This window comes from Eumetopias jubatus, unplaced genomic scaffold (assembly GCF_037043125.1).
Source record: "Eumetopias jubatus isolate StellerSeaLion01/CBP00866 unplaced genomic scaffold, mEumJub1_p1.0 scaffold_5, whole genome shotgun sequence".
Lineage (NCBI taxonomy): Eukaryota > Metazoa > Chordata > Mammalia > Carnivora > Otariidae > Eumetopias > Eumetopias jubatus.
This window is the reverse complement of record NW_028274811.1, coordinates 7,245,340-7,266,369: the sequence shown is the minus strand read 5'-3', so window position 1 is coordinate 7,266,369 and position 21,030 is coordinate 7,245,340. Positions and strand designations below refer to the sequence as shown.

Below are 21,030 nucleotides of genomic sequence, written 5' to 3'. Positions count from 1 at the left end.
AGCATCCTACTAAAGAATGAGTGGGTCAACAAAGAAATTAAAGAAGAATTTTAAAAAATGGGAACAAATAATAATGAAAACATAAATGTTCAAAACCTTTGGGATGCAATAAAGGCAGCCCTGAGAGGGAAGTATATAGCAATACAAGCCTTTCTCAAGAAGCAAGAAAGTTCTCAAATACACAACCTAAATTTACACTTATAGGAACTGGAGAAAAAACAGTAAATAAGCTTAAAACCAGAAGGAGAACAGAATTAATAAAGATTAGAGCAAAAATCAATGAAATAGAAACGAAAAGAACAGTACAACAGAACAACAACTAGGAGCTGGTGCTTTGAAAGAATTAATAAGATCGATAAACCCCTGGCCAGACATATCAAAAAGAAAAAGAAAGGACCCCTATTATAAAATCATGAATGAAAGAGGAGCGATCACAATCAACACCAAAGAAATATAAACCATTTTAAGAACATATTATGAGCAACTATATGCCAAAAATTTAGGCTATCAGGCAGAAATGGATGCATTCCTAGAGCGGTATAAACTATCAAAACTGAACCAGGAAGAAATACAAAACCTGAACAGACCCATAACCAGCAAGGAAATTGAATCAGTAATTAAAAATTTCCCCCAAACAAGAATCCAAGGCCTGAAGCTTCCCAGAGGAATTCTACCAAACATTTAAAAAAGAACTAATACCTAGTCTTCTGAAGCTGTTTCAAAAAATAGAAATGGAAGGAAAACTTCCAAATTTGTTCTATGAAGCCAACATTTCCTTGATCCCAAAACTAGACAAAAACTCCACCAAAAAGGAGAATTACAAACCAATATCCCTAATGAACACGGATGCCAAAATTTTCACCAAAATACTAGCCAATAGGATCTAACCGTACATGAGAAGGATTATTCACCACAACCGAGTTGCATTTATTCCTGGGCTGCAAGGGTGGTTCAATATTCACAAATCAATCAATGTGATACAATACATTAATAAAATAAAGGACAGAAACGACATGATCCTCTCGGTTGATGCAGAAAAAGCATTTGACAAAATACAGCATCCTTGATTAAAACTCTCCACAGTGTCGGAATAGAGGGAATATACCTCAATATCATAAAGGCCATCTGCAAAAAGCCCACAGTGAATATTATTCTCATTGGGGAATTACTGAGAGCTTTTCCTCTAAAGTCAGGACAACACAGAGATTTCCACTCTTACTTCCATTGCTCAACATCATGCTAGGCTTAGCAATCAGACAACAAAAGGTAATAAAAGGCATTCAAATTGAAAAAAGAAGTCAAACTCTCACTCTTCATAGATGACATGATACTTTATGTGGGAAAAACAAAAGGCTTCACTCCCAAATTTCTGGAACTCATACATGAAATCAGCAATGACAGAATATAAATTCAACACACAGAAATCTGTTCCATTTCTATACACTAATAATGAGACAGAAGAAAGAGAAATTAAGGAATAGATTCTATTTATAATTACACCAAAAGCCTTAAGATACTTAGGAATAAATATAACCAAAGAGGTAAAGGATCTGTTCTCTAAAAACCACAGAACACTTATGAAAGAGAGTGAGGAAAACAAAAAGAAATGGAAAAAAACATTCCAAGCTCATGGATTACAAGAATAAATACTGTTTAAAAGTCTATGCTACCCAGAGCAACCAGACAACAAAATGAAATAAAAGGCATTCAAATCAGCAAGGAAGAAGTCAATCTTTGACTATTTGCAGATGACATGATGCTCTATATAGGAAACCCCAGAGACTCCACCAAAAACTTGCTAGAACTAATAAACCAATGTAAAGAAATCCGTGGCATATCTGTACACAATTATTGAAGCTCCAGAAATAGAAATCATGGAATCAATTCCGTTTATAATTGCACAAAAACCCATAAGATACCAGGTGATATTCCTAACAAAACAGGCAAAAGGTATATACTCTGAAGACTATAAAACACTGATGAAAGAATTTGAAGATGACACAAAGAAATGGAAAAAACATTCCTTTTTCACTGATTAGAAGAATAAATATAGTTAAAATGTCTATGCTACCGCAAGTAATCTACACATATAATGCAATCCTTATCAAAATATCACCAGCAGTTTTCACAGAGCTAGAACAAGCAATCCTAAAACTGGCATGGAACCACAAAAAAAACCCAAATACACAAAGTGATCTTGAAAAAGAAAAGCAAAGCTGGAGTCATTACAATTCCAGACTTCAAATTATATTACAAAGCTGTAGTGACCAAGACAGTATGCCACTGACACAAAAACAGACAATGTAGATCAATGGAAGAAAATATAAAGCCCAGAAATGAAACCCCAAATATATAGAAGCAATTAATTTTCAATGAAGCAGGAAAGAATATCCAATGGAAAAAAGACTGTTTCTTCAACAAATGGTGTTGGGAAAACTGGATAGCAACATGCAAAAGAAGGAAATTGGACAATTTTATTGTTCCCAAAATAATTGAACACCCAAAATAACAATTTTATTGTCCCCAAAATAATTGAATAACCAAAAATAAGTTCAAAATAGATGAAAGACCTAAATGTAAGTTCAGGAAACCATCAAATTTATAGAGGAGAACACCTCCAGTAACCTCTTTCACATTAACTCTAGCAAATGGAAACTAGATGTTTCTCTTGAGGCAAGGGAAACAAAAGCAAAAATAAGGTATGAGAACTTCATCAAAGTAAAAATCTTCTGTGTAGAAAGAAACAATGAACAAAACTAAAAGGCAACTTAAAGAATGGGAGAAGATATTTACAAATGACATATCTAATGAAGTGTTTGTATCCAAATATGTAAATCCAAATATGTAAAGTATCCAAAATATGTAAAGAACTTATAAAACTCAACACTGAAAAATAAAAATCCAGTTAACAATGGGCAGAAAACATGAATAGACATTTTTTCCAAAGAAATCACACAAATGGCCAATGGACACATGAAAAGATGCTCAACATCACTCAACATTAGGGAAATACAGATAAAAACTACAATATCACCTCACACCTGTCAGAATTGTTAATATTAACAACAAAGGAAACAGGTTTGGAAAGGATGTGGATTAAAGGGAACCCTCTTACACTGTTGGTGGGAATGCAAACTGGTGCAGCCACTGTGGTAAATAGTACAGAAGTTCTTAAAAAGTTAAAAATATTACTACCTTATGATCCAACAATTATACTTCTCTGTATTTACCCAAAAGATACAAAAGTACTTATTGGAAGGGATACCTGCACCCCACATTTATTATCGACCAAATGACCATCAACTAATGAATGGTTACTGAAGATGTAGTTTATATATATACACACACAATGGAATATTACTCAGCCACAAAAATATTACTGTTGTGAACCTCCCTGTAGTCATCATATTTGGAACCCCCTATACTTTCTCAAACTGGATTTGTGTTTTCTTTCCCAATTTAGGGAAATGTTTAGCAATTATTAATTCAAATAATATTTCTGTACCCCTCTCTCTTTCTCATTTCTTCTTTTGGTATCCCTAAAATGTGGATATTTCTTTAATTCATGTCATGCAAGAGATACTTTAACATGTTTTCTTTCTTTTTTTTTTTTACCCAACTTTCTATTTAAATTCCAGCTAGCTAACATATATTGCAATATTAGTTTCAGGTGTAGAATTTAGTGATTCATCACTTACATACAACCCCCGGTGCTCAACACAAGTGCCCTCCTTAATACTCATCACCTATTTAACCCTAACCTCTACCTACCTCCTCTCTGGTAACCATCACTTTGTTCTCTATAGTTAAGAGTCTGTTTCTTGGTTTTCCTCTCTCTCCTTTTACTCTTTGCTCATTTGTTTTGTTTCTTAAATTCCACATATGAATGAAATCATCTGGTGTTGTCTTTCTCTGAGTGATTTATTTCTTTAGCATAGTAGTCTTTAACCCCATCCATGTTTTGCAAATGGCAGGATCTCATTCGTTTTTATGCATGAATAGTATTCCATTGCATATATACATTGATATGTATGTATATGTACATATATACACATATACATATACATATGTATATATGATTTTTCTTTATCCATTCATCAGTCAATGGACACTTGGGCTGTTTCCATAGTTTGGCTAGAATATATAATACTCCTATAAACATGGGGTTTATGTATCTCTCTGAATTAGCATTTTTGTATTCTTTGTGTAAATACCTAGTAGTGCAATTACTGGATCATATTTTAGCTCTATGTTTAACTTTTTGAGGAACCTCTGTACTGTTTTCCACAATGGCTGCCCAAGGTTTCATTCCTACCAACAGTACAGGAGGGTTCCTTTTTCTCCACATGCTTGCCTGCACCCACTGTTTCGGATGTTTTGCTTTTAGCCATTCTGACATGTGTGAGATGATATCTCATTTTAGTTTTGATTTGTATTTCCCTGATGATCACTGATATTGAGCATGTTTTCACGTCTCTCTTGGTCATCTGTACATCTTCTATGGAGAAATATCTATTCATGTCTTCTGCACATTTTTAATTGTGTGTTTGTGTGTGTGTGTGTGTGTGTGTGTTGAGTTTAGTTCATTATATATTTTGGATCCTGACCCTTTATCAGATTGTCATGTGCAAATATCTTCTCATATTCCATAGTTTGCCTTTTAGTTTTGTTCATTGTTTCCTTTGCTGTGTAGAAGCTTTTTATTTTGGGCACCTGGGGGGCTCAGTTGGTTGAGTGCCTACCTTGGGCTCGGGTCGTGATCCTGGAGTCCTAAGATTGAGTCTTGCATTGGGCTCCCTGCTCAGTGGGGAGTCTGCTTCTCCCTCTGACCCACGCCCCCGTCATGTGCTCTCTCTCTCAAATAGACAAAATCTTTTTTAAAAAGAAGCTTTTTATTTGGATGAAGTCCCAATCATTTATTTATTTTATTTTTTTTGCTTTTGCTTCCCTCACCTCAAGAGATATATCTTTTTTATGTGTCTGTTCACCATCTGTATGTTTTCCTTGGAAAAAATGTCTGTTCAGGGCTTCTGCCCATTTTAAAAATAAGACTGTTTGTGCTTTTGGTATTGAGTTATATGTGAGATATATATATATATTAATCCCTTTTTGAATATATCATTTGATAATAGTTGATATTTGATAATATCTTCTCTCATTTAAAAGTCTGTGTTTTTGTTTGTAGATGGTTCTCTTCTTTTGATGTAGTCCAATAGTTTATTTTTGCTTTTGTTTTCCTATGACTGATGACAAATAAATTGTTCCTATGTTCTCTTCCATGAATTTTATGGTTTCAGTTCTCACATTTAGGCCTTTAATCCATTTTGAATTTATCTCTGTGTATGGTATAATAAAGTGGCTTAGTTTTAGTATTTTTAATGTAGGGGTCTAGTTATCCCAATAACATTTATTAAAGAGACTCCTTTTCCACCATCGTACATTTTTTCTGCTTTTATTGTAGATTAATTGACTATATCAACTGTGGGATTATTTCTGGGATGTCTATTTTGTTCCACTGATCTGTGTCTATTTTTATACCAGAATCATACTGTTTTGACTACTACAGCTATGTAGTACATTTTGAAATCTTGAGTTGTGATGCCACCAGCTTTGTTCTTCAATTCCAATATTGCTTTGGGGTCTTTTGTGGCTCAATGTCAATTATTATTATTTTTAAATCATTTATTCTTGTTCCGTGAAAAACATCACTGATATATTAGGGATAACATTGAATCTGTAGAATGCTTTGGATAGTATGGAATTTTTAACAATATCTGTTATTCCAACACATGAGATTGGTATACCCTTCAAATTTCTTTGCAATTTCTTTCATCAATGTCTTATACATTTAATCCACTTACACTTAAAGTAATTATTGATAGTTATGTAATTGTTGTCATTTTGTTAATTTTTGTTGTTGTTTCCTCTCAGTTTATTTCTCCTTTTTTTCTCTTTCCTTGTGGTTTGATGGATTTCTTTAGTGTTATGCTTGGATCCCTTTCTCATTAATTTGTACATATTTTAAGTTTTGATGTGTGGTTACCATTGGGTTCATATATGATATCTTATGTGTACAGTCATTTATGTAAAGTTCATGGTTACTTAAATTTGAAGACATTCTATAAGCACTAAAATTTTATTACCCACTCTATATTTTATACATTGGATATCATATTTTACATTTTTTAAAATTTTGAGTGTTTTTACCTTCTTAAAGATATAATTGATTTTACTACTTGTGTTTTAACCTTTATACTGGCTTTATAAGTGATTAATCTAACTTTACTATATGTTTTCTTTCACCTGTGGATTTTTTCTTTCATAATTTATTACATCTAGTTATGGTATTTTCTTTCCACTTAAAAAATTTTCTTTAACATTTCTTGCAAAGCTTGATTAGTGATGCTAAAATCTTAACTTTTGCTTATTTGGGAAACTATCTCTCCTTCAATTCTGAATGGTAACATTTCTCATTTAAGTATTTTCATTGTATTTTTTTTTCTTTGAGCATTTTAAATATATCATGCCTTTTCCTCCTTGCCTGCCAAGGACCTACTAAAAAAACAGCTGACAGCATTGTGAGGTTCCCCTTGTATGTAACTGTTTTCCCTTGCTGCTCTTAAAATTTTCATTTTATCATTTATTTTTATCCTATTAATTATGTATCTTAGTGTGGATCTCCTTTGGTTCATCTTGTTAGAGCCTTACTGTGCTTTCTGTACTTTGATGTCAGTTTCCTTCTGATTAGAGAAATTTCTAGCCATTATTTCTTCAAATAAGTTTTCTGCCCCTATCTCTTTCTTTTTTCCTTCTGGGATCCCTATAATGTAAATGCTATTATGCTTAATGATATCACAGAATTCTCTTAAACTATTCTGTGCTATTATTATTAAATTACTTTGCTGTTAAGCTTAGTTCCTTTCCATTATTTTTTCACATTACTGAGCTGTTCTGCATTCTCTAATCTGCTGTTGATTTCCTCTAGTGTATTTTTTATTTCAATTGCATTATTCAGCTTTGACATATATATATATTTAGAAAATATATATATTTTCTATCTCAGTGTTGAAGCTCTCACTGAGTTCATCCACTCTTTTCTCAAGTCCAGTGAGTATTTTTATATTCATTACATTAAGTTATTTACCAGGCATATTGCTTATCTCTACCTCATTTATCTTTTTACTGTATTTTTTTCTTGTTCCTTCATTTGGGACATATTTTTTCTGCATCATCATTTTTTCTTTGTGTTTGTTTCTATGTATTAAGTAGGTCAGCTACATCTCCTGGTTTTGAAAGCAGTGGCATGTATAGAAGATGTCCTGTGCTGCCCTATAGTGAATTCCACTGGTCACTAGAACCAGGCTCCACAGTGTCCCTTGTGAGGATAGCATGCACTCTCCTGTTTTGGCTGAGTTGCAGTTGCCTTCAGCTTAGCTAGCTGAAATGACCAATTTTGCCTCCTGTGGGTGAAGTGGGCATTGTTTGATCTCCGAATTGTTGAGAGGCATGTATGAGGCTTCTGTGAGCTTGCTGGTGGGGAAGGCTGGTAGTCAGCCTAGCGGTCTGCAATTAGTCTCTCTGCCACATTTGTGAGTGCACCAAATGTCAGGTCTTCCTCCCTGTACAACCTGCTAAGAAGTCAGGTTGCTGGAACCGTGGGCATACTGGTGTGTGGGGTGATAACCCCCCCAGGACAGGAGCCATTTTAGAAGGATGCAGCCCAATGTGAGAGGTTGAGATGATGCAAGTCTTCAGGGGGAATGCAAGGACAAGAGTGCACGGTGTTAGCAATGCTGATGAAGAATGTTATTGCTGGCTCCCTTGAGACTCTATCTTGATCACGTGAGGGGAAAAGATACGGCACCGGCTAGCACTTTTGTTCCTGGAGAAATCTAAAGGTCCCTGCCACTCCACCACATGTTATAGGATTAGTCAATAAGTCTTCTTCACCATTCCCCAGCCACTTTTCAAACTGCTGCTTCTGTACTGTCTTGGAATAAATTATTTAGTATGCTGGCCCCCTAAAGGTGTGTAATTGTTTTACTGTTACCCACCAGCTCTCCAAGAGTTTAGCCAGCTACTTTTAAAAATCCCCTAAAGTTAAGCTCCACTGGTTTTCAAAGTCCTATGTTATGGGGACTCTTCCTCCCAGTGCAGATCCCCAGTATGAAGGCCACCTGGTGTGGAGTCTGATCCCCTCACATCTTTATACTTGTAATGTCCCTTTCATTTTTTTTGTTGATTTCACTGAGGTTCCCGACCATGTCTCCCATCCTTCCCTTTTTGATGTGGTCTTCTCTCTGTGATTAACTATGGAATGTTTTTCTGCCAGTTGGCTCCAGGTTGTTTTCAGGGTTAGTTGCATAGATGTAACAGATAACTTCACTTTGTCCATGATGGGAGGTAAGCTCAAGATCCTCCTACTCCATTGTCTTCTTGTCTATCTCTAATCTTGCTACTTCTAATACCAAACAGATTCAAGAAAGCTGAGTTCAATTTGGGACCCAGACATTGATTCTTATTTTATTTACAAGAAATTGTTTTTAAGATTTTATTTATTTATTTGACAGAGAGACACAGCCAGAGAGGCAACATAAGCAGGGGGAGTGGGAGAGGGAGAAGCAGGCTTCCTTTGGAGAAAGTAGCCCAATGTGGGGCTCAATCCCAGGACCCTAGGATCATGACCTGAGCCGAAGGCAGATGCTTAACGACTGAGCCACCCAGGCACCCCAACAAGAAGAATTTTTAATCTCAAGTTTCAGACTAAATTTACTTTTTAAATGCAAAAGAATTTTATTAACATTTTTTAACTTAAAAATGCCCAAATGATATTTATAAGTAAAGTAAAGAAACCTGCATTGGAGTACTAAAAAATCACATGTGAAAAGGTATATTTATATAGAACAACAATCATCTTGGTTTCCTGAAACCAACAACACCATGTTAGTATTTCAAAGTGGTATTTCAACTGTATCTTTGTCCATGCTATAAACATGTCCTTTTCACAGCTGGGGAGTACTTTTCATCTACTAAGATGCCACACATTTCCCCATAAGCTTCCTGAGAGCTGCCACCACCTCCTTGTTCCTCAAGCTGTAAATGAGGGGGTTTAACATGGGGGTTAGGATATTGCTAAATATAGAAAGCACTTGGTCCTGCTCTGCCCTATGGGAGGAAGTGAAAGTCATATAGATAAATATGTTTGGGCCAAAGAAGAGACTCACTACAGTTAGATGGGAAGAGCAGGTGGCCAGGGTTTTTCTCCTGCCTTTGACAGAGTTCATACGGAAGACAGTGAGGAAGATGAAAGTATAGGAAACTGTGATGAGACTGAAAGGTACAACAAGCAACACAATGCTTGTCACCACCACCACTAACTGATACACTGAAGTGTCTTCACAGGAGAACTTAATGAGTACTGGGACCTCACAGAAGAAGTGGTGGGTCTCCCATGACCCACAGATGGGAAAATGCAGAGGGTAGACTGTATGTATAAATGAACTTATAAAACCTCCAATCCAACACCCAAAAACCATGTGCATATAGAACCTGGGGCTCATGATAATGGGATAACGCAGTGGCTTGCAGACAGCCACGTAGTGGTCATAAGCCATGAGAGTCAAGATGAGGCACTCTGACATTCCCAGGATCAGGAAGAAGAAACTCTGTGTTCCAGAGCCAATCCATGAAATTGTCTTTTTCCCTGTGAAAAAATTAGAAGCCGTCTTTGGGACAATGGTGGAAGTTAATGTCACGTCAATGAGGGAGAGTTGACTGAGGAGAATGTACATGGGTGTATGGAGCCGAGAGTCTCCCCAAATCAAGATAATCAAAAGTATGTTTCCCAGGAAGGCAAAGGTGTAGATAAAGATGATCACAAAGTTGAGGACCATAGAATGCTGAAACTCAGGAAAGAGCCCCACAAGGATGAAATCAGTTACTGAGGATTCGTTTCCACCCACCATACCTCTAAAAGAAATGTAACAGAGTTGGGGAACAAATCAAATGGATTAGAACTGCTGACATTCAGTACAGGCCTTATATCAATAGTTGGATGTAAATTTTATATCTTTCTCCCCAATTTTAGAATCCCATAATATTTGCCATCATCTCATCAGAGATATTTCACTATTTATTGCTGAAGAATTGCCTAAATATTTCTTAAATAAATAATATTAGAACAATTGATAACTTCAGTGCCTTTTAACCTCTGTTGAGTGTATATTTTCTTTCTTTCTTTTTTTTAAAGTATTGATCTATTTTCTACAAATATAAACCTAAAATTTTGTATATCAGGGTGCCTGGGTAGCTCAGTTGGTTAAGCGACTGCCTTCGGCTCAGGTCATGATCCTGGATTCCCGGGATCCCTGCTCAGCAGGGAGTCTGCTTCTCCCTCGGACCCTCCGCCCTCTCATGCTCTCTCCCTCTAACTCATTCTCTCTCTCAAATAAGTAAATAAAATCTTTAAAAAAATAAAAATAAAATTTTGTATATCACTTAATAATTATGACCCTAGTTATTAACTCTTGTATATTTTGGGGGAAAAAAGAAAGGAACATCAAATTAACTCCCTTAATTTCACTTAAAAATTACAAATCAATCATTTAATAAAATATTAAGGAGATACCATATTAATTTATTTTTGAGTGATCACGATGACATAAGTATAGAATTGCCAGACTTACTTCCCTTCCTGGAAGCCATAAATATTCTGTACTGTTAATAAAATAACTTCAAAATATTATGTGTCCAATAAATATTCATTATCCATAAGGTTAACATTGTCCATGGAGTTCAGCAGGACACATTTCCAAGTTGAATATATGACAAATACCTTCACTGCAATTGCATCCCTGGTGAGAACAAAAGCTTTTTCCCTCCATAACACACATTACCGAAAAGTAGAGTATCCACCCCAATCTAAGTAAGACAAATGTTGTACATGTGGAAGTTTCCATGTGCATCCGTGTTTCCTAGCAGATGGTAATGATGAAACACAGACATCAAAACACCTGGAAATCTTGTTGTCTATTACTGGAGCAGGAAATTTCATAATATAAAACACTGGTATCCCATGGCCTAGGGTAATGGTTCTTTTCTGGGTCTGTATATTCAGACTATTTTGTGACAAATGTTTTTCTCTTAGTCATAATTCTGTTGAAATACAAAATAACAAGCTAATTATTAATCTTGTTCTGTCACTAATAAGCCTGATCACTAATCTTGCTAAGATTACACTTTTATTGTTTCAGGAACATAACAAATTAGTTCCTGAAAAATTGTCACCATTTTTTATTTTTCATTCTAAATTTATTGAGTGGCCATTATCTATATTTTATATACATATATACATATACATATACACACACACACATATATGAGTTTATATATATACACATGAGTTTAGATATAGAATCATTTATACCAAAAAATAACAAAAGAGTAATATAAATGCTGAAGCTAAGGCTCTTAAAGGGTGATATATCAACACAGAGAAAGATCTGTCTGAATAAAGTAAGAATGGAGAATGATGTAACATTTAATTTGATCTGTGTCTACCTTAGGACACAGCAATGCATGTAAGTTTAAAGACTGAATAAATGGTCTGTTTGTTCTGTCAAAACTCGTGTTGCATAAATGAGAAAAGAATTAGAATTCTTACACAAATTATTTAACAATTTTGACCTGTATAAACTGTAAGTTTTCAATTTTCTTACTCCTAAATAACCTCATGGAACACACATAGATAAGATATAAATATACATATTTATGATATCATACTTATAAATATAGATATAAACAGACATTTATATTATACACATACATGTTCCTTGGCTTGGCCTGTCACTTTCTCCACTGAGCTGAGAAATTCATCTGTCTATTAGTATTTTATGATGAATTCATCTATCTGCTAAAAATATCTTTTTTTTTTGAGAATAAGGATAATAGAAGGAACTCTGTGATAAGGTGTGTGTGAGGCATGACATATTCTAACTGCTCAAAATTTATGTTTTTTATTATTATTATTATCAGTAACATTAAAGCAGCCCTGTTCTGCAATTTGTTCTAGGTCTGTATTCCAATCTTCGATTATACAAGCCATTTAATTCTTCAAGGTTATCAGTATATAACTTTATAACTTTTAGAATGCTAATGGCAAAGACTTTAAAAATATGGGTAATAGAGTAAAGGATGTAATGTTTAGTGATTTTGGAACCAAACAGTAAAGAAAAATAATCCACATGTGTTTAACTCATTTTTACTTAATATTTTAATTAACGTTTCATAAACTTGCATCAGTGAATAACTACCTTCCTGGGGAAAACAAAACAAAACTATTGGTTGTGTTTTAAGAATTAAAAACCATGAATTACAGTGCAATCAGACTACAGATAATAATTCTTGGAATAGAAAAATCTACTGTCATTTAGTAAAAATTTTGAATTAGTTATTAAATTGTTCCTGCAATAATAAGGCAGTTGTATCAATTAATTCAATCCATTGGAATAACTACTTATTGATAACCAACTCAATATATTTCCATTATTTCTTTAATATAGAAGATCAACCTACTGAAAATGAGGAGTGCAATGTTACATCAACTATAGGATTTTACTGACCTTTTAAGAACTCTTCAAAAATTATGACTATTTATGTCATTTTAGGAACACAGCATGCCATTATTGTTAGCATGATTTGAGGTCGTGTCTATGTAGGAATGTACAAGGAAAATTGAAATGAAATCATAAGTCAGTCACCAGATAGTTTATCTAAAAACAATAGGATAAATTCAAGAGATTCTCAAGAGATTAACTTGGTTACTGAGTTTAGGCACATCTTTGAAAATATCAGCTTTGAGTCTAAAATTTTAGTAATTCTCATTCTCACATGTTTTCCTTAACATCGTGAGTGATGCCTGCTCCATATTATGCCAGGTTTGGTCATACAAGAGTATTTGTAACACAGTTATTTAATTAATACCATTCAGGCAGATAGTCAAATATAAATATTATAATTCCATACAGCATTCTCTTATACCTGAACCCTGGGAAGCCTACAAAATACTCATTTAAGACTGTCACATTTATTTTTCCTTTTATGAGTATAATCACCAAAGTCTGACATCTGTGAAACTTAATAAGCATACAAATTCTCTACAGAATTTCCATTACCAGTTGTAGTTCAAGATGCTTTTGTTTTTCTGCCAGTTTAGCAGTTACCTTAGATTCTACTTATCTCCAGACACCTCTGCCTCTTGGAATTGATGACAACTTTCAGATTTTCTGTGATCAAGTGTATCTTCTCACTATGCAGAATTAGACTTCTTTTGCATAGGAAAATAAATGCAATTAGCCTAGTGTTGATGGAGAGGCATACATTTTGGGAATAAGGCCATGGACTATGAGTTTACAATACCATGTATATGAAATACTGGTTGGTATATCAACTAAGATCTAATTTGGTAGGTTGCTTAGTAATTTGTCATCATCCTTTTGGAGACATTTGCAGTGAAAGACCTATGGGAACACAGTCCCCAGACTTTAATTAACTTTGACTGCAGATAATAATAGTGAACCAAGGGTGCCTGGGTGGCTCAGTCATTGAGCATCTGCCTTCGGGTCGGGTATGATCCCAGAGTCCTGGGATCAAGTCACACATCAGGCTCTCTCCTCAGTGGGGAGTCTGCCTCTCCCTCTCCCTCTCCCCCTGCTTGTGTTCCCTCTCTAGCTATCTCTCTGTCAAATGAATAAATAAAATCTTTAAAAATATATAATAGTGAACCCAAACCTGTGCTTTCTTCTGCCTCACTAAAGCCAGCAGGCATGCCAATGCCCTGCACTCTCCTGCTTCTTTTCTTCTACTATCAAGAACAAGACAGTATTGGAAGTCCTAGTATAGCCATTAGGTAAGAAAATATATATGAAATTTATCTTAATTAAAAAAGAAGTAAAACTGACATTCTTTAACCAATAAACATATTCATTAAATTTGCAGGGTAAAAAGTCAAAGTACAAAAATGTGTTGTGTTATATAAACTAACATCAAACTATTTGAATGAGAAATTAAGAAACTGATCCCATTATTGCATCAAAATAAATAAGTAAATAAAATACCTAGGTAGAATTTTTTCATTATATTATGTTAATCACCATACATTACATCATTAGTTTTGATGTAGTGTTCCATGATTCATTGTTTGTGCATAACACCCAGTGCTCCATGAAGGACATGCCCTCTTTAATACCCATCACCAGGCTAACACATCCTCCCACCCCTCTCCCCTCTAGAACTGTCAGTTGGTTTTTCAGAGTCCATAGTCTCTCATGGTTCATCTCCCCCTCTGATTCCCCCCCTTCATTCTTCCCCTCCTGCTATTTTCTTCTTTTTTTTTTCTTAACATATATTGCATTATTTGTGTCAGAGGTACAGATCTGTGATTCAACAATATTGCACAATTCACATCACTCATCATAGCACATACACTCCCCAATGTCTATCACCCAGCCACCCCATCCCTCCCATCCACCACCACTCCAGCCACCCTCATTTTCTTTCCTGAGATTAAGAATTCCTCATATCAGTAAGGTCATATGATACATGTCTTTCTCTGATGGACTTATTTCGCTCAGCAAAACACCCTCCAGTTCCATCCGTATCGTTGCAAATGGCAAGATCTCATTCCTTTTGATGGCTGATAATATTCCACTGTATTTATATACCACATCTTTATCCATTCATCTGTCAATGGCCATCTTGGCTCTTTCCACAGTTTGGCTATTGTGGACATTGCTGCTAGAAACATCAGAGTGCACGTACTCCTTTGGATCCCTACATTTGTATCTTGGGGGTAAATACCCAGTAGTGCAATTGCTAGATCATAGGGTAGCTCTATTTTCAACTTTTTGAGGAACCTCCATACTGTTTTCCAGAGGGGCTGCACCAGCTTGCATTCCCACCAACAGTGTAGGAGGGTTCCCCTTTCTCCACATCCCTGCCAACATCTGTCACTTCCTGACTTGTTAATTTTAGCCATTCTGACTGGGGTGAAGTGATATCTCATTGAGGTTTTGATTTGGATATCCCTGATGCCCAGCGATGTTGAGCACTTTTTGATGTGCCTGTTGGCCATTTGGTTGTCTTCTTTGGAAAAATGTCTGTTCATGTCTTCTGCCCATTTCTTCATTGGATTATTTGTTCTTGGTGTTGAGTTTGATAAGTTCTTTACGGATTTTGGATACTAGCCCTCTATCTGACATGTCATTTGCAAATATATTCTCCCATTCTGTCAGTTGTCTTTTGTTTTTTTTTTTTTGACTTTTTTTTGTTTGTTTGTTTGTTTGTTTTTGCTGTGCAAAAGCTTTCTATCTTGATGAAGTCCCAATAGTTCATTTTTGCCGGTGTTTCCCTTGCCTTTGGGGATGTTTCTAGGAAGAAGTTGCGGCAGCTGAGGTCAAAGAGGTTGCTGCCTGTGTTCTCCTTTAGGATTTTGATGGACTCCTGTCTCACGTTTAGGTCTTTCAACCATTTGGAGTCTATTTTTGTGTGTGGTGTAAGGAAATGGTTCAGTTTCATTCTTCTGCATGTGGCTGTCCAATTTTCCCAACACCATTTGTTGAAGAGACTGTCTTTTTTTCCATTGGACATTCTTTCCTGCTTTGTCAAAGATGAGTTGACCATAGAGTTGAGGGTCCATTTCTGGGCTCTCTATTCTGTTCCTTTGATCTATGTGTCTGTTTTTGTGCCAGGACCATACTGTCTTGATGATAACAGCTTTGTAATAGAGCTGGAAGTCTGGAATTGTGATGCCACCAGCTTTCTTTTCTTTTTCAACATTCCTCTGGCTATTCGGGGTCTTTTCTCGTTCCATAGAAATTTTAAGATTATTTGTTCCATTTCTTTGAAAAAAAGTGGACGGTATTTTGATGGGGATTGCACTGAATGTGTAGATTGCTCTAGACACCATTGACATCTTCACAATATTTGTTCTTCCAATCCATGAGCATGGAACGTTTTTCCATGTCTTTGTGTCTTCCTCAATTTCTTTCATGAGGATTTTATAGTTTTCTGAGTACAGCTCCTTTGCCTCTTTGGTTAGATTTATTCCTAGGTATCTTATGGTTTTGGGTGCAATTGTAAATGGGATCGACTCCTTAATTTCTCTTTCTTCTGTCTTGTTGTTGGTGTATAGGAATGCCACTGATTTCTGTGCATTGATTTTATATCATGCCACTTGACTGAATTCCTGTATGAGTTCTAGCAGTTTTGGGGTGGAATTTTTTGGGTTTTCCACATAAAGTATCATATTCTCAGCAAACAGTGAGAGTTTGACTTCATCTTTAATGATTTGGATGCCTTTTATTTCTTTTTGGTGTCTGATTGTTGTGGCTAGGACTTCTAATACTATATTCAATAGCAGTGGTGATAATGGACAACCCTGACATGTTCCTGACCTTAGGGGGAAAGCTCTAAGCTTTTCCCCATTGAGAATGATATTTGCTGTGGGTTTTTCATAGATGGCTTTTATGATATTGAGGTATGTACCTTCTACCCTATAATCTGAAGTGTTTTGATCAAGAAAGATCCTGTACTTTGTCAAATGTTTTTTTCTGAATCTACTGAGAAGATCATATGGTTCTTGTTCTTTCTTTTATTAATGTATTATATCATGTTCATTGATTTGTGGATGTTGAACCAACCTGGCAGCCCAGGGATAAATCCCACTTGGTCATGGTGAATAATCCTTTTAATGTACTGTTGGATCTTATTGGTTAGTATTTTGGTGAGAATTTTTGCTTCCATATTCATCAAGGATATTGGTCTATAATTCTCCTTTTTGATGGTCTTTTTATGAGTTTGGAAATTTTCCTTCCATTTCCAACAGTTTTAGAAGAATAGGGCATTAATTCTTCTTTAAGAGTTTGTTACAATTCCCCTGGGAAGCCATCGGGCCCTGGGCTTTTGTTTGTTGGGAGATTTTTGATGACTGCTTCAATTTCCTTAGTGGATATAGGTCTGTTCAGGTTTTCTATTTCTTCCTGGTTCAGTTTGGTACTTGATACATCTCTAGGAATGCATCCATTTCTTCCAGATTATCTAATTTGTTGGCATATAGTTGCTCATAATATGTTCTTATAATTCTTTGTATTTCTTTGGTGTTGTTTGTGTGTTGATCTCTGGAGCTCCAGATGGACATTCCAAAGAGGTATCCAAATTGCTCAACTCGATCCATCTGAAATGACACAAGCAAAACCAGGGCCTTGGGTAATTAATTTCCCATGAATCAATTATTTTCCTCATTTTTTATCCACACGGGTGTGTCCTGAGTTGAGATTGAGGCTGGTGAGAGATGTTTGTCAGCTCCAGTATATGGTTCCCATTGGGGTAAGTTTAAAAAATTTTTAAATAAATAAGGTTTGTGTCATGATGTTTTGGGGGGGTACCCCCTTTTGTTTTAGACATAGTTTTACGTAGTTGTTTCTTAATGGTAGCATGCAATTACCACATTTTCCATTGTAATATATCCTGTGGCTTAAGGCAAGCCCATGCAACCAAATGCCAATCATAAGGAATCCATTCCCCAGAATTTGCCCAAGCTTTCAAAATCTCTATAAGGGGCTGTGGGTCCATACAAGTGGCAAGCCTTCTTCAATTCCCTTAAAGTATTTAAATCTAATCCCTCATAGAAAGGACCAACAGCCTGTGTTCGGTCTATGGGGAAAGCCATAAAAAAATTATTAGGCCCTTCCTGTCGGAGTTCCTTTTTGAGAGGTGAGAGAGCTAGAGAGGATATATTAAGAGGTTATAAATCTACTGCAGAGGGCGGTTGATCATCTTTGGCAGGGTCCTCCGTTAAAAGCAAAGGGGCTGTGGGTGATGGCCGGGACTGTGAAGCCATGACACTTTTTTTACTTTCAGTCTTAGCCTTTTCTAAAGTCTCACCATCTAATTTATATGTATGTAAAGAGTTGGTAGTTTCTTTAGCAACCTCAGCCGGGGATGACTTATCACCAGTTTCCATAGTATTGATAACCACTTGTACTAAAGCCCAAATGGGCCAGAAATCAAGGGGAATCATTTCACCCTGTCTCATGTCCCTAAAGACATTATTTTTCACTTGGATCCAAGTCTCCTTATCTAAGGAGCCTTCTTCCAGAAACCAAGGATTATATTCAACTACAGTTTCCAAGCATTTTTCTATGCACTGCTTAGTAACTTTAGCTCCATATTCTTTAAGAAAATGATGTATCAGTGCAGCAAAACCTGATGTTTTTTAATTTGATTGCCCCATGACCCTGTAATAAACTTTTCTACTTACCACCTTCTGTAGGTTTCCTATCGCTGGCTGATCACTCCTCGACGGGGGCTTCAGGTCCCTGTTTGGACGCCACTTGTCGACCTCAGAGAGTCGGGGACCTGGGGCAGCAAAGGAACTGAGAAAAAAGAGATGACAGTACAGTGAGGCACAGGGGACCCAGAGCAAACAGCCTGAGGTGCTTAGGTTTATTTTCAATACTCTTATATACCTTCTACAGCAGGGGCATAGTAAGGCACATTCCTCCATGTATACAGGATTAGTCAAGCATGTAAGAATCTTTAAAACAGAATAAAAGAACAAAGAGGGGAGTGCCCAGTGTGCTGTTTACAGCTGGCTTCCTGTCTACTAAACATCTTCTGCTGCATACTTTAGAACAGACCACACACGTTCCAAGGGCATTTCTCTCTGATCCTCTGGGTTATTTTTAACCCTGCAATCTCGAGTTTTCTCAGAGATCTCGGAGTCTGAGCAAACATGCACCAGTGGTCGTTGTGGCATTCTGTTTCCCACACCTAACCTTACTCCTAAGGGTGCTGTAGAAAGAAGAGCAAATAAAGCCTAAAACCAGCAGGGGAAGAGATATAATAAAGGTCAAAGCAGCAATTAATGAAATAGAAACCAAAAGAACAGTAGAACAGATCAACGAAACCAGGAGCTGGTTCTTTGAAAGAAGTAACAAGATTGATAAACCCCTGGCCAGACTTATCAAAGAGAAAAGAGAAATAACCCAAATAAACAAAACCATGAATAAAAGAGGAGTGATCACAACTGTGGGAAACAACACCCCAACAACAACTGGTGCATGTTCACTCAGACTCCGAGATCTCTGAGAAAACTCCAGATTGCAGGGTTAAAAATAACCCAAAAGGATCAGAGTGAAATGCCCTTGGAATGTGTGTGGTCAGTTCTAAATTATGCAGCAGAAGATGTTTTGTAGATAGGAAGCCAGCTGTAAACAGCACACTGTGCACTCCCCGCTTTGTTCCCTTGTCCTGTAAACAGCACACTGGGCACTCCCCTCTTTGTTCTTTTATTCTGTTTTAAAGATTCTCACCTACTTGACTAATCCTGGATACATGGAGGAATGTGCATTATTATGCCCCTGCTGTAGAAGGTATATAAGAGTGCGGAAAATAAACCTCAGCACCTGGGGCCACTCGCTCAGGGTCTCCTGTGCCTCACTATACTGTTGTCTTTTTTTCTCAGTTCCTTCGCTGCCCCAGGTCCCCGACTCTCTGAGGTCGACAAGTGGCGCCGAACAGGGACCTGAAGCTCCCATTGAGGAATGATCGGCCAGCAATAGGAACCCTACAAAAGGTGGTAGGTAGGAAAGTTTATTACAGGGTTATGGGGCAATCAAATTCGAAAGCATCTGGTTTTGCTGTATTGATTCATCATTTTCTTAAAGGATATGGAGTTAAAGTTACTAAGCAGCACATAGAAAAATGTTTGGAAACAGTAGTTGAATATAATCCTTGGTTTCCAGACGAAGGCTCCTTAGATGAGGAGACTTGGGTCCGAGTGAAAAATAATGTCTTGAAGGCTATGAGACAGGGCGAAACGATTCCCCTTGATTTCTGGCCCATTTGGGTTTTAGTACGAGTGGTGGTCAATACAATGGAAACTGGGGATAAGTTATTCCCGGCTGAGGATGCTAAAGAAATTACCAACTCTTTACATACATATGAATTAGATGATGAGACTTTAGAAGAGGCTAAGACTGAAAGTAAAATTTTCGCGGCTTCACAGTCCCGGTCGCCACCCACGGCCCCACTGCTTTTAATGGAGGACCCCACCGAAGATGATCAACCTCCCTCCGCAGTAGATTTATAACCTCTTAATAGAGCCTCTCTAGCTCTCTCACCTCTTGAAAAGGAACTCTGACGGCAAGGGGCTAATGATCTATTTATGGCTTTCCCCATAGACCGAACATAAGCTGCTGGGTCCCTCTATGATGGATTAGATTTAAATGCTTTAAGGGAACTAAAGAAGGCTTGTCACTTATATAGACCCACAGCCCCTTATACTATAGAGATTTTGAAAGCTTGGGCAAATTCTGGGGAATGGATCCCTCACGATTGGCGTACGGTTGCACGGGCTTGCCTTAAGCCACAGCATTTATTACAATGGAAAATGTGGTTATCAGATGCTGCCTATATGAAAGCCCAGGCGAATCGGGATAACCCAGCCATGCATCATATTTCTTCAACCCACCATGATCACTGCCTCTGGCCCCTTTTCAGAGGTTCGAGAACATTTGTTTAACACTCTACCTGCAGCGACAGAGCAGGTATCTGAAATCGCTCTCACATCTTGGGAAAAGCTAACCCCTTCAGGGGAAGTGGGGCAAAGTTATATAAAAATTGTGCAAGGCCCTACAGAAGCATATACTGATTTTATTTCTTCGCTCGAAATGGCTATTGACCGCCAAGTAGATATTAAACATGCTAAAGAGCACTTGCTAAGACAGCTTGGGTTTGAAAATGCTAATAAAGACTGCCAAGCGGCCATCGTCCACATAGGGAAACAGGAAACATTCTCGATTATCTTTGTCTATGTAGAAATATTGGTACTCTTACACATCAAGCTTGGATAGCCTCCCTTCAGCTCAGGGCCCTACAAAAACAACAGGATATAAAATGTTATAATTGTGGGAAAGTAGGACATGTCAAGAAGGAATGCTGTAAAACCCCCCAAACTAGAGCCAATTCTCT

The 21,030-nt window shown here is 36.8% G+C and overlaps 1 protein-coding gene across 1 annotated transcript; it reads right to left on the bottom strand.

Moving 5' to 3' along the window:
* Positions 1–9,029: 9,029 nt before the first annotated feature.
* On the bottom strand, positions 9,030–9,965 carry LOC114200282 (olfactory receptor 2L5-like). The gene has a single exon (XM_028092335.1). The coding sequence runs from the start codon at positions 9,963–9,965 to the stop codon at positions 9,030–9,032; it is 936 nt and encodes a 311-aa protein (XP_027948136.1).
* Positions 9,966–21,030: the final 11,065 nt, after the last annotated feature.